This window comes from Colletotrichum costaricense, assembly GCF_030867565.1.
Source record: "Colletotrichum costaricense strain IMI 309622 chromosome Unknown Scaffold_15.1, whole genome shotgun sequence".
In the NCBI taxonomy this organism is placed as follows: Eukaryota; Fungi; Ascomycota; class Sordariomycetes; order Glomerellales; family Glomerellaceae; genus Colletotrichum; species Colletotrichum costaricense.
Genome location: NW_026848244.1, coordinates 1,104,400 through 1,117,883, shown reverse-complemented (window position 1 = coordinate 1,117,883; position 13,484 = coordinate 1,104,400). Strand labels below are relative to the sequence as shown.

Genomic DNA, 13,484 nt, shown 5'->3' with positions numbered 1-13,484 from the left:
TGGATGTGGATAGGTTGAGGTGGGAGGTGGGATGTGGGATGTAGTGAGGTGAGGTGTGTGTGTGTGTGTGAGGCTGGACGTCAAGAGACCTGAACTCAAGATGAGCAGGAAACAGCAATGGAAGTCGCCGTCTTGTCCCAATTTTAATTCGCTCTTGCCGGGTGGAAAGTTGGTTGCTTCGGGTGGTTCCTTCCCTCTCTTACTCTCCTGCACAAACTCAGTCTCAATTCGTTCGGATCCGACTCAGAGCACTCCGTACTTTCGGGAGGTATTGACAGCAAGTCCCAATGGAACAAATTCCAGATTCCAGGTTCCTTCCTTCCTTTCCAGCTTTCCAGGGGAGCAGACAGACCAGCCAGACAGAGACGCAGAACGGGAAAGAGGGAGGGAAGCAAGAAAGGAAGGGAAACATTGGATTGCGCCTTACCGGGGGGTTTGATGGCCAATCAAAAGTTACAAAACACAGTGGCTAGGCAATTATCGTTGAAGTGGCCCCAAGTGAGCACTGAGACGTCAAAATAGTCGCACAGACCAAGTTTTGACCGGCTACGTCAGCCAATGAGATGCGCTCATACATATGTAGCTAACCTCTTTTGGCTGTCAGAGGCCTGCCCGCAGCAACGGGACAACATGCAGCTCTTGAAGTGGGTCTTGAGGTCCACTTCACTGGTCCACGATTCTGGGCTACCGGATCTACATCAGCCCGTTGTTCCGACGTGGAATTCAACTTTGCAGTCCCACCTTTTCGAGATAGCTTCATAGAGCCAGTGGCCAGCCAGGGGAGATTCGATATACCACAGCCTACCACGAGGTCCCGCCGCCAAAATGATTCAACTAAAGGTATGTCATCTTCTTTGATTCGCGAACATTGAATCAGCACGCTAACGCGCACTCAGACGGTGCTGCAATGCATCGACAACTCAGGTGCTGCCATGGTCGAATGCGCCATGGTTGTCGGCCAGAAGAAGCTCGCCCGCATCGGTACGATCCTGTCGCCCACTTCCGAACGCCCCTCACCTCACGCGATTCGATACCGAGACTAACACATATACAATCGCAGGTGACAGAATCGTCGTCGTGGTTCAGAAGCACAGAGGTGCCAGCGAGGGTGGCATGGCCGGCTCATCAGCCGCCAACAAGGTCAAGCGCGGTGACATGCGCCATGCCGTCGTTGTCCGCACCAAGCAAAAGACTCTCCGCCCCGACGGTAGTGTAATTCGGTTCGACGACAACGCCTGCGTTCTCATCAACAAGGCCGGCGACCCCGTTGGCTCTCGCATCAACGGCGTCGTTGGTGCTGAGCTGAGGAGGAAGAAGTGGAGCAAGATCCTTTCCATGGCGCCCATGCACGCATAAAGGAAACGGCGATGGGACGAGGGAGGAGCAGGTACAACAAGAAAGACGTGTAGGATCTTTGTAAAAGTATAGGAGAAAAGAGTCGTCAGATTGGGGGAAGTGTATTATACGAATGCATGAGCCGGCGTTTCCAGGGTTGGCAGTCGATACCAATCTCCATCAAATACAAAAACATTCAGAAAGTCGAGATGAGTCTAGTCACAAGTCAAAGGTCACTTTGAGATAGGTCGCAATGGCGCAGAATAGTGATTGCCATTGAGGTAAATGTAATTCAATGGTCTGTATGATATCTCAAGACAAAAACCGTGGCCGCCCGATAGCCTTTTTCCCCCAATCGAGAGCTCGAACGCCAGAATACTCCTTACAATGCATGATAACCTCCTCTCGAACAATCCTAGGGTATCTTCAAACGGTCGTCTCTTTTACTGGAAGATGTGACCGCAATCGCAGCAGACATAGAACAATTTCTGCACGAGAACGCGTTAGCCTTCGGAACATCTGAAAGGATGCTGAGAAATAAGAAAGACGCGGGTTGTACTAACCATGCCCGTCTCGGCACTTCGCTGCTGGGACTGGAAGAAGACGGCTTCGCCAGCCTTGCAGACGGGGCATTCCTTGTTTGATCGTGGAAGCTAGATCCGGGAAAGATGCAGCGTCAGCCAGCTGATCATGAGGGAGGTCTCGTGCCCAAGGTGAAAGCCAAAATCCCATTGCAAGAGCCAGGTCCAGGGGATATCATCCAGGAATATGTCGTGTGGTAACGCGTGGCGGAATCGCTCTTCACTGGCTGACAGCCAGCTGAAAGGTAGGCCACGAGACTTTGCGGTTGGCGGAGTCAGGCTCATTGTTGAGTGCGATGCCCGCGAACCCGTAGTTGATCTCGTCGGAAGTGACCGATTCCTTTTCTTCGTCGTACTCGTCGAGGGCCTCGTCTTCGGCCATGTCCATCAGGTCGTCCCATGTGATCTCCGTCTTCTTGCTCTGGGGACCGTCGTACTGGTGGGTAGGGGCCGCTGAGACGTTGAAGTCGTCGGACGGATTACCGCAGCCGCTGCAAAGGATGGCGTGGCCGCAGCCGATGCATACAACAGGGGCAAGAACAGACTGGGGATCACCTACAGTAGGATCCGAACCGACATCCTGTGTGACACCGGCGGTCTCACCGGCGGCGTTGTTCATGACGTTGCGGAAGACGCAGGTGGACTGAGCCTCCTCGGTAAACTGGCAGGTTCGGCAGGTGAATTGGAGGCGGTGAGTCTCTTCGTCCTCCTTGGGGTAGAGCATGTTGGAGCATTCGGAGCAAAAGCGAAAGGTAATCTGCTCAAGCTTCTTGTTCGCGCCGTCGTCTTGGGAGTTTGTGCTCATGGGGGTCGCCATCGTGGTGTCGGTCGCGTAGCGATTCTTGTGCGTCGGGGAATGAGTTGATTAATCAAAGGGAGTTTAGTAGTTTCGCAGGATCGTCGTCGCGTAAGTCTACAGACCAAGATCGGGTTGTTGAGCGCGTTATTGAAAGTCGGGCAGCGGTGTGCAATGTTGAGGTTCAGGCAGAAGGCGGAAAAGCGAAGTGCGGCGCAAATAATCGAAAGGAACCTGATGGAGAAAGGCGCACGTTCCTTTTTGCAGTGCGGGAGGCGCAAGGTGGGGCCGCGGCGGTGAATCAGAGCGGAATGGAATTTCGGTGAGCTATGGTCACTGGTTCACCGAGACGTGTTTCGGTGAGTTACTTCCATTGTTCATCCGAGATGCCAACCTGACTGTAATGTAATATCAGTGAAGTGAGGCCGCCACAACTTGTGACTAATAGGGCTATGCCAACTTCTTATGACCTAATTACTTGGTATTTGGTGTTTGAGAGACTAGGACTCGATTACGAGTGTACTGAACTACTTCGAATCAAGATGGGCCAAAGACCAGCTCCCCCAAGGCAAGCTTTCACAAGGAAGCTTGCGTTCCGGTCATTTGCTACCCTATCTGAGGTTATCATGTCTATGTCTGAACTATCTGTACCCCATAAATCGTCTTGAATTGTAGAATTTCATTCATCTTTATACAACATGTTGCAGCTAGGAGTAGGTTCTCACGTATAGCAAAGTCGAGATCTACAGGGCCTCAACGAGAAGAACGGTACACACATGGTACCGCGAGACCTACTGATAGCAGGCAGCGTTGAGGATGAGCCAACGTCGGCCTATCACGGAGCAACTTAAAACAGGTTTGGACATGTTGCTAATCACTTTTCTCACTGGACTTTTCGATGAGGCCGAAGATATTTCAGGCAATGGGGGGAGGCCTCGTTTAGAAGCTCTAAATCCAGATGAGGGCACTCGTTGCTGGTCGAAAATTAAGGCTCAACTGTCGCTTAGCCTAACCTGAGACTTTTAAATCTCACGAATGACATCTCTTCAATTCTCCATTTCTCCTTTCCCTCGAGGAAAACCTGATAGACTGCGGCTTGATAAGATGGATCGACAGGCCTGGGACGGGAAACCCTTGCATCGAATAAGACGTGTGACGAGTTTCCCGTCCAAGGTCGGGAGAGAAGGTCTGGTAGGTGAAACTCTGTAAGCTGACCAAGACGAGCACGGGACCATAGCTACACGTGATTTGACAGGAACTGGAACAGAAGGGAACCAATAAGGGCACAAGTTTCGATGCGCTGGGGGGGATGATCAGCTTCCCCCTCCAGCGCCCTGTTCCCCGCCTTTCAGGGACACAACTTTTTTGATGGCTCCCGCCCCGGCGTCCACGAGTCCAATTCTAAGGTACGTACTCCGTAGTAGGTCCCTATCCGGCCTGGTTCCCTGTCAGAGGTCACCAGGTCCCCCGTAGCCCTCCCCCCACTCCCCACTAACGCTCGTCGACAGCGGATATCCATTGTTCAAGTGGCATGGAAGATATTCCTGGTGGCTTAGGTAACCCACCATTGTGACTCGTACCTTGACTTTTTTGCGCCTTTTTGCTCCCCCTCCTTCCCGCTGTGGCCCCCCATTACCTAGGTTCGCACCCAGCATACCTATGTAGAAGCAAGGCCTCGTTGGTGGTTACCCCAGCAGCCGCACGTCATCCTCTCTCTCACCCAATCCATTCGAGCCAAGCTGAAGAACCTCCCCCCGTCCAGTTGCGTTGGCTAGGTGCATCGCCAAAACCCCAGCTCTTCCCCAGCTGCACCTTGCCTTTACCTTCTATTGCCTAGGTACTTCACCTTACTTTACCTTACCTTACGGAGTACCTTGGCATTGTCTCCTCCGTTCGGCTGCCGTAGGTACCTTTACGTTACCCGGTATACCTTGCCTTTCCGAGTACATTTGTACCTCGACGCCCACCCTCCTCGCCTCCATCGTCGTGCTGCTCTTCCTCTTCCTTATTCTGCCAACTCCACGTTTCTTACACCTCAGTACCTTACTCCACGACAGCTTCGTTCCTTGCACCAACTTCTCCCGCCGTTGAAGTTTCGTTCCCCGCAGCTATCGCAACAGCTTCTTCTCGTCTCTCCCGTAAACAAACTCACGCGCAACAATGGTGAGTAAGCAGTGATACATCTCGTATCCGGAGCAGAGCCTTTTCCCTCTCTGCACCCTCGACACCCGACCCCGCTCGATTCCTTTGTGCACAGCTTCACCCATTATCGCGCAGCCTCGTCTCCGGGCCGTCGCATGCTCTGCTGTTGACCTTACTCTGCGCCTCCCACAGAGCCTGGCGGCGGCGGCTTACCAACCAAGACAATACCATTCTTAGCAGACGACTAATACAAATCCTCACCAGGCTGACACCGGTCTCCCCCCCGGCTGGGAAGTGCGACACTCCAACTCCAAGAACCTGCCCTACTACTTCAATGCCGCCGAAAAGGTCTCACGCTGGGAGCCGCCTGCGGGAACCGACACCGAGAAGCTGAAGCACTACATGGCCACCCATCACAGCGCTGGCGCCGGCGCAAGATCCCAGGCTGTTCCTGTGCCAGAGGGAAAGATCCGCGCTGCCCACCTGCTGGTCAAGCACAAAGACAGCCGGCGCCCTTCCAGCTGGAGAGAGGTACGCAAACCCCCTACCGAAATGTTTTCAGTTTTCAGAGTACAGACAGCTAACAACGCCTGTCAAAATAGGCCGAAATTTCCCGCACCAAGGAGGACGCACTCGAGATCATCAAGGCTCACGAGGCCAAGATCAAGTCCGGTTCCACCACGCTCGGCGAGCTGGCCCTGACCGAGTCCGACTGCAGCAGTGCCCGTAAGAGGGGTGACTTGGGCTACTTCGGCAAGGGTGACATGCAACGGGAGTTTGAAGAAGCTGCCTTTGGTCTTAACCCCGGTGACATCAGCGGCGTCGTGGAGACGGCGAGCGGCCTGCACTTGATTGAGAGGTGAGTGATTCGAGTCTTGTTGCTTTTGGCAACCCCCTATTCCACTTACAGTTCCACTAACCACCCGGATCACAGACTGGAGTAAATGAGACGGAGTAGAGACGAACAGCATCATGCGCGTGTAAGCAGGCAGGGGGTTCACAGAAGGAGGGAAAAAAAAAAGGTCAACCAGTGCTCAGTGCCGGTGGACATGACACGGCTGGCCCAGCTGAGCCAGCCAGACGTTTATGACATTTGTTTTGCAAAATTGTTTTCTATCACGCGCTTGCCACTGGCATAACTGTATATCAAAAAATACCAAATGCGCTTCTGAAGAGAGCCCACGAGCTCACAAGTACAATTTGCCTCCCTCCGCCCCTTTTTCTATGGAACAATCATGCTATGCTATGCTGCGTACATTAAACAGAGCGCCGCCTTTCATGCTCCGGGTCGCCGATTTCATGCGCCAAACTACCCTCAGGGACCTCAAGATACCTCACCATATGGGACTCTGTCCGGTCCCATGCCGGCAAGCTTCATCAAGGTAGTCGTAAACGGTTCGACCGCACTGAAGACGACAGTAAAGATCCCAAACACGGTCATCGAGAGAGCAGCATAAGGCGCAGCCCGGCTCTTCCTCTCATAGAGATATGAGACGCCCATGGCCGCGCCGTTGATGCCAATCGCCGTCCCTACCCCAATGGTAAGCGCATCGTCTCTCGGTCTCTCATCTTCTTCTTCGTCCACGTCAATGTGCGACTCTCTAGCTGAGTCAAATCCCAGCTTCCTCAGCATGGACGGGTACATCAGCTGTCCCAATATGCCGTTGCTCACCACCAGTGCCGCGGTGACGACATCGTTCCCATAGACCGCCTCTATCGCAGGTCGCGCCAGTGCCAGCGTTGTGCAGCGCGCTGCAAAGGAGAGCGCCTCACGAGGTCCGAGATCAACCGCTCTGCCGAGCAGGACGGACACAAAGACGTTGAGTGCCGCAAAGACGGTCGAAAGAATAACCACGGCTGCGCCGGCGCGAGACCATATTTGCTTCCGACACTCGTAAAGCTTGAATCCCCAGACAACGAAGCCGACCTCAAGGATCGAGATGGCCGCGTCGCCGGCACCGAACCAGTCGCTCGTGAGGTAAGATCCCGACACCTTTGAGGTCCAGATGAGGGAGAGAGTCCTACCGCGCGAGAATTGGGACATCGTTTCATTAATGGGCGTGCCCGTGGCAGCGGCTTTGGCACGAGTGTAGGCTATCATGCCGAGGGTCATTAGGAGGACCGGGTTAAGCAGTGTCGTGATAGTCATCTTGAGCCCTTGTACGCTGGAGAGGATGTCGCTGCGTCCAAAATTGCGCTGCAGTCTTGTGCTGCTGATCCAGGTGAACCACAGCATGCACCCATCGAGGATGCGGTCATCGCCTAGGGCATACGAGACAGGGATGCCTACGGTGAGTAGGAGCAAGATTGATAGAACGATTGGGTAGCACTCCTTGAACCAGCTAAACCTTTGGGTACCCTCTCCGCTCGAGACTTGGGGCTGCCGCGAGCTGGAAAGCGATGTCCGATCTTGATAGTGGCCCAGTGGGCTCGGAGGTGGGACAGGGGTCGGACAGTCACTATCGGTGAAGTAAGCCGAGACGGTCCTCGAATCTGGACCCAGTCCCGCTTCCTTATCGGTATGGTATCCGTTGATCGTGGTTCCGTGTAGGGTCGTTGACTCGGAGGGCCTGCGGCTGAGGGTTGGAGGAGGTATCTGGATGCGTGGTATGGGAGTGTCTTGCCCGCCAGACTGCCATGGTTGGTCGACTTCGGTGTCATCGTCGCTTCTCTTTTCAGATTCGCGAAGGGAAAAGGCTGGAATTCTGAGTATCCCGGCAAGGATGCCCCAAGAAAGCAGGAAGATCAATACCCAAAAGACGACGTTGGTGTTCACTTTGTCTGTCAGTCTGGAAATGTTAAAGATTACTTTTTGGTGTCAAGGTGAACTCACCAAAGTTTCCAATTACCCTTCCAATGCCCTTACCGCCAAGCAGTCTATCCTTAGTAATCATGACGATGGGCACCGGAAAGCCAATGCCCAAGTTGCTATTGATGAAGTCGACCTGGCCAGGTTAGTACTTACGAACAGTGGTGAGGTGAGAACAAAGGTGAAGGACAAACCTTGTACTTGATGTGGCGGTGGTAGAAGCTTTCTGACTCCGGACAAAGGTATGAAATCGCGAACATGAAACAGAACACCACAACCATGCCAATGATGGGTGACAGGTAGTCAAGTCGGACTTCGTACAGACCCAGGAAGAGACTCCATATGAGCAATTCGCTAGCGAGGTAAATCACCCCGACCCAGAAGATATCACGCATCCGCTGGCGTATGAGGCGGGTGCAATGTTCCCATCTGTCGGTGCTGTTTTCTTCGGTATCTCTCCTGAACATTCGCAATGGCAAACGGACTCTGGGAACATTGTCTGTCAAATGTCTGAGTTTGAGTCTGAGACATTGGAGGATCTGGGAGAGAAGCTCGAAGCGAGCAGAGGTTCTTGTAAACATGTCGTGGTAGAGGGGGGGGAGGACGAGACGAGACGGGTCCCAGGGTGAACAGGAGGGTGTTGTGTGACAATATGTCCAAGAGTGATTTGATTCTGACTTTACCCTAGGGTGAAGTCCCAAGTAGCAAATGCGATCAGATCCACGAGTAAAACGAGGTGGAAAACAAGGCCGCAGTTGGTAAAGAAACAGGGAAGCACAAAGAGGCTCTTGCTTCCCAGTTCCCGTCATCCAGTGTCGTACACGAGCGGTATAAATCCACGAAGAAGGGAAGAAAACAGTATGGGAAGCTCGACGAAAGACAGTCTTCGGGTTCGCCACGGAACGGGTACTAGAATACGAAGTCGGCCCCCATTCCCCATTCTAGTGAATGAAGAGCGAGTGGGGTCCAAGAGGAGAAGTCAGAAGGTGAAGTTGAAGGTGAACATGAAGGTGGATGGGGTCCGGCGGAAGGTGAAGTGTGCAGGGCCCACCCGGTATTCCATGGTTGTGGATGGCTTCACAAACGCTGGATGAACACACGATAGGCCCGGAAGCGTCCTTGTCGACGGGTCCTAGTGGCAAGTCCAGCAACTCTGAACAAATGGGAGAAAGCAGAATCATCCCAAAGATGTTTTTGTTGCTAGTGTGGAACGGATCCAAGAGTCCGAGGTACGAGTGGCCAAGATATGCGGTTGGTCCATCGATCTCGTTCTGTTGGTGATAGAGATGCTGAGTCGATGCATCACATTTTGCGGCAGGGCTTCACCGGAAAGCGATCAGGCCTGTTTGAATTGGCTTTCCGAGATATCGTAGCAGGGTTAATTGCATATCTTCGAAGAAGACCCTCCAATGACCCCTCCGTCCGGACCGTGCCGGAAGTCTGGAAGCCCATATCTGGAAGCCCGATGGTCGGCTCGCTGCTCATCCGATGGGTAATAGCCCTCATGCCAAAAGTGACAGCATGTGTGTGTGGCAGATGCCAAAAGTGACAAGATGCAACGGGACGCTCAAGCCATCTCCCGTCCCTGTTGATGTCTGTCCTGAGAGATGCAAGCTGCACCCTTCCAGGCGGGGAGGGGCGGACTGACGGCAAAGCGGCGTGTGCTGCAAACGATATCCAGAATAGGTCAGACCTGCTTTGAAGATGCTGATTGTGTGCCTACGTCAATACGATTATCTGTAAAGATGTATGGTTTCTTGCAGAAAACAGACGTCGCTTACTGGGTAGGTTGAAGATGACACAGATCAAGCCGGTCTTCCTTGACACTCCCGGAACCATTTGGGGATGTCTGAACAGAGCTGTGACGGAAAGCTGCCGGGACTGTGGTTGTGGCCGTTGTTCCGCAAGATGCGTGTCTCCAGTCCTTCACCCACACTTCTTTTGATTGAGTGACGGATCGCTGAACAGGGCAGCTTGTTGTTGGTCGTTGGTTATTGAAGGGAAGTGGTGGGAAGGGGATGTCGTGTAAGTCTATCGGCCGTATCACCGATGCTGCAAGGTACGTACTCAACATGATATTGGATGGCGCTGCAGGCGTCGACGGACCGCTCTAGGGCCCGTGCAGACGGGAGGCTGCTCGTCTGCGGTATATGGTTGGTCAGCTTGAGCTTTCGGTGGGGGTCTATCTGTTTTTGGACTAGTCGACCGTCTCTCTCGGTGGGCATCCTTTTGTTTCTGTTTGCACCTCATCTCACCTCATTCATTGCATTGGACACTCACTCACTCACTCACTCAACTCATTCGTCACTTTGATGAACCTCTCACTCATGTTCTCCTCTTGGCCTTGATCAATTCATCTCACCTGTTCGGTTTGAGTTGTCTTTCATTTGCCCTCGGCTGTCATATCATAGTATACGAACAGACGAACGGATCATCCCCTTTAATCGAGTCCAAGCCTGAAGGGAAAAAGGAAAATAGCATCCCGAGCCGAGACGACACGGCTTCACTATCTACACTCTTGTGTACAATACCAACACAACCTCTCCGACTTTACCGCCCGCTTGCACCAACAACGGCCGTGTGTGCTGCGTCAAGACGTCGTGACTTGGCTACACCCAACGGAAGCCAAAATACCCCGGAACCTTTAGACGTTTTTGTCTCCCCTCCGCTGGCCTCTGTTACCATGCCATCTGTGGACCAAACCACAAACCTCAGCCGTCTTCCGTCATTGGACAACCGCATTCCGTGTGTGCTTGCTACAGCCGTTCCCTTTTAGGAAACGAACTTCCGACCCCGTTTCTTCACACCTTTCCATCGTGGCCACACCTTCATTCCTCTCCATTCTTCGAATCCGCGTCAAGTTCGGGGGCGACAGGCATCATCAGTCAGACCCAAAGGCTTGTTCCGTCTTTGGTTGATTTGGAACTCTGTCCACGTGCAGCAGCACCTTAATTCATAAGTCGTTGGTTGTTGAACACCAAGTCCTACGGAAAGAGGGGCATACCATTTCTGGCCCCCTCTGTTCAACCACCCTTACAACCTCAAAGAAATCCTTCAGGACTAGCCACCTTCCAATTAAGTTGTCTGCTCGCCGCTATGGATGTCTCAAAGCTGGAAAACATTGTACGAAGCTACGGTATCGCCATTGACAGACACACCCTTCAGGCAGCCCTCGATGACCCAGAGCACGGAACTGCCTTTACCGAATGGGCCCGCCTTCACCTTGGCCCCGAGAATCTGCTGTCCAGAGATGAACTAGCCTTGTAAGTGCTATCACGAGTATCACGCGCTCAGTTACGTGCCTATGGCTAATCAATATGGGGTCGGTAGGTATACAGCCCTGGACAGATCCGGTCAGATCGACAAGTTGGTTGAGTCGCAGGATTTAGCTGCTGTTCAAGCTGTAAGCGAACGCGAGATACAGACTGCCATTGAGGAGCTCAACCGGTCGACTGCTGCCATTGTCAAGCAGACCGAGACCTTGAAGCAGCAGCAGGATGCCCTGTCGAAGCTGGTCAAGACCCATTCCAGGGTCGAGGAGGCTCGCTCCGATCTCGTCTTCCAACGAAATCAGAAGCACGATGCTGAGAGTAGGAAGATGATGACCACGGTGAGTTGTGTTGCTCCCGTTACCGGAAGCCACTTTGCTGACATGAGACTCAAAGGTTGAGGAGCTGTCTCAGAGTCTAGAGTACAAGGCGTCGGACCTCGAACAGCAAACCAAGGTTTCTGGCAACGGCCTCCAGCAGACTTTAGATAGCTTGCTTCACTCCGATGACAAGCTTCTTTCGAGTCTTCGCAAGCTGGGGCTTGAACTCGAGACTGAGGACCCCGAAGACCGTGAAAACGTAGAAAAGCTTCGCGAAATCTGCATGAGGTATGCGCTCGCCTCACCCACAGTTCCCAAAGACACCATGACTTACACCCCTGGCGTAGATTGATCAAATACACCGTCGAAACGGTACGCACAAAGCTGGATAGACTCTACCTCGAAGCACTTAGCTCCGCCCATCAGAACGGCGTGACATCACACCCTTCAGACGACGTCAAAACCTCCCAGGAGGAACTAGAGTCTCTCTACGCAGAAATCCTTCCCGTAGCTCAGATGTCGGTGGAGCAGCAACACCTCGAGCCGGCTCTGAAGTCCCTATCGAGCAAGAACGGACAGTCTCTGCGCCGCTCCGCCGCTGCAGTCATCTACGTAAGTTTCAACCCAACCCCATGACTAACATTGCAAGTACTGACACGCCCAGATCGACGAGTGCCTAGATTACCTCCTTGACCACATGGACCGTCTCTCCACCCGCATAGAAGCCTACCAATCCCACAAAACAGCAACATCAAGCCTCCTCACCACGGCCCGCGCAGAACTCTCCGCTCCAGTCGCGACGCCAAAGAAGAAGACGCCGACGCAGGACCTCGTCTCCCCCGTCCGCCGCCGCAACAACACAAACCCGGGAAGATCACCCACCCGCGACGCCGCCAGCAACCGTCGCCGCCGCTCCTCGGCCTTTGACGAACCACCCCTCGAAACCCTCCTTCGCTCCCTCGCCATCGCCTTCCCCGAAGACGTCACCGACGGCGCGGGCCAAACGGCCGTGTTAGCCGCTACCTTGGCCGAGCGGCAGACGAAAGCCCGCGATGTGGCAAGGAATGCACAGGAGACGCTGGAGGGTACCGCCGCGACGCAGCTTGCGGATTCGAAGCTCGCGATCCAGTTGTTGCGGGATAGCCTGCTGGCCGAGAGTCCGTTTGGGGATGTGAGGCTTGTGGATGAGGGGATTGAGGCGTCTATCGCCGTTTTGGGACAGGAGGTTGAGAAGGTGAAGGAGAGGGTTGAAAAGGTTGATGCTGGCAAGGCGAGGTTGAGGAGCGAGAGGAAGAGGGAGATTTTGGAACGATGGGGGCGGTAGTGTCATTGTCGGCTATATTGAGATGGGTCATCCAAATGGCCTCTTACATCAATCTCTTCAGCCTCGTGATGATGTCCCATGTTTATGTTCCATTTACTATTACCCATTAATCGTCTTATGCTCGTCTTAGACTGTGTCGACCCAACATGCCGGTATGTCCTTGTCCCTGGAGCTGAGGCCTGGTGCTGGAACCGAGTCATGGCAGCCGAATCAATGGGCCATCTCAATAAACCCCGGAATACTTGGTACCGACCCCATTGTTCCCCTTCAGACCCTCTCAGTTTGACTCCACACCAAGACGCAAATGCCAAGATCGGGAGCTTGGAGACTAAGCAGTCCAAGGCGGAAATAAGAACCCGCGTCAAAGTTTATATCAGGTCCCAACGGCTCTAAAGCGGTATTGGGGGCATCGGGCCATGCGGGGGCGGGGATATATTATATAACGCAAAGAGAAGACCGGCAATTGCAAGCGCCGTGTCTTGGCAATTTTCGATCCATCGTTTTCGGATTTTTGTACGGGTACACAATGTTGTGGAAGAGCTCTCTCTGTACGCGGAGAGAGCCAGAGACGCGGACACGGCTTATCCTGGTGATGACAGGCACTACACACCTGCGCCGCCAAGAGGGATTGAACCTATGATGGACACATCTAATGCAAATAATAAACACATCGGGATAGGCAGTGGGAACTGTTAGGGGATAGCTGTAGGCTCGAAAGATGGCAATATATTCAAGTTGGTATCAATTCAAAACTCAAAGTAGGCCGTGCCACCCGGAATTATGCCGTCGAATATCATCGACATGCAAGAAAGTGAAGTTCATTTTCTCATCCGCCGTCTGGGTATATCTCAAAGCAACCAACTTTCCTTCACTAGCAATTATTGTTGTGTGACGAGGCTTCGCTTAGT

At 53.3% G+C, this 13,484-nt stretch overlaps 5 protein-coding genes across 5 annotated transcripts; 3 read left to right on the top strand and 2 right to left on the bottom strand.

The window, feature by feature from the left end:
- Positions 1-630: 630 nt before the first annotated feature.
- Positions 631-1,356, top strand: CCOS01_12731 (50S ribosomal protein L14; the record flags this gene model as incomplete). The annotated part of the gene is made up of 4 exons (XM_060460879.1): positions 631-644; positions 801-840; positions 897-981; positions 1,061-1,356. The coding sequence occupies 4 exons, from the start codon at positions 631-633 to the stop codon at positions 1,354-1,356; spliced, it is 435 nt and encodes a 144-aa protein (XP_060308927.1).
- A 780-nt stretch (positions 1,357-2,136) lies between these two features.
- CCOS01_12730 (RNA polymerase M/15 kDa subunit) lies at positions 2,137-2,733 on the bottom strand (the record flags this gene model as incomplete). Its single annotated transcript, XM_060460878.1, has 1 exon — positions 2,137-2,733. One exon carries the CDS (start codon positions 2,731-2,733, stop codon positions 2,137-2,139), a length of 597 nt encoding a protein of 198 aa, XP_060308926.1.
- A 2,139-nt stretch (positions 2,734-4,872) lies between these two features.
- CCOS01_12729 (peptidyl-prolyl cis-trans isomerase ssp-1) lies at positions 4,873-5,798 on the top strand (the record flags this gene model as incomplete). The annotated part of the gene is made up of 4 exons (XM_060460877.1): positions 4,873-4,875; positions 5,119-5,385; positions 5,457-5,713; positions 5,789-5,798. 4 exons carry the CDS (start codon positions 4,873-4,875, stop codon positions 5,796-5,798), a joined length of 537 nt encoding a protein of 178 aa, XP_060308925.1.
- A 380-nt stretch (positions 5,799-6,178) lies between these two features.
- CCOS01_12728 (uncharacterized protein) lies at positions 6,179-8,244 on the bottom strand (the record flags this gene model as incomplete). Its single annotated transcript, XM_060460876.1, has 3 exons — positions 6,179-7,635; positions 7,688-7,799; positions 7,858-8,244. 3 exons carry the CDS (start codon positions 8,242-8,244, stop codon positions 6,179-6,181), a joined length of 1,956 nt encoding a protein of 651 aa, XP_060308924.1.
- A 2,515-nt stretch (positions 8,245-10,759) lies between these two features.
- Positions 10,760-12,576, top strand: CCOS01_12727 (uncharacterized protein; the record flags this gene model as incomplete). Its single annotated transcript, XM_060460875.1, has 5 exons — positions 10,760-10,926; positions 10,994-11,273; positions 11,329-11,540; positions 11,600-11,864; positions 11,917-12,576. 5 exons carry the CDS (start codon positions 10,760-10,762, stop codon positions 12,574-12,576), a joined length of 1,584 nt encoding a protein of 527 aa, XP_060308923.1.
- Positions 12,577-13,484: the final 908 nt, after the last annotated feature.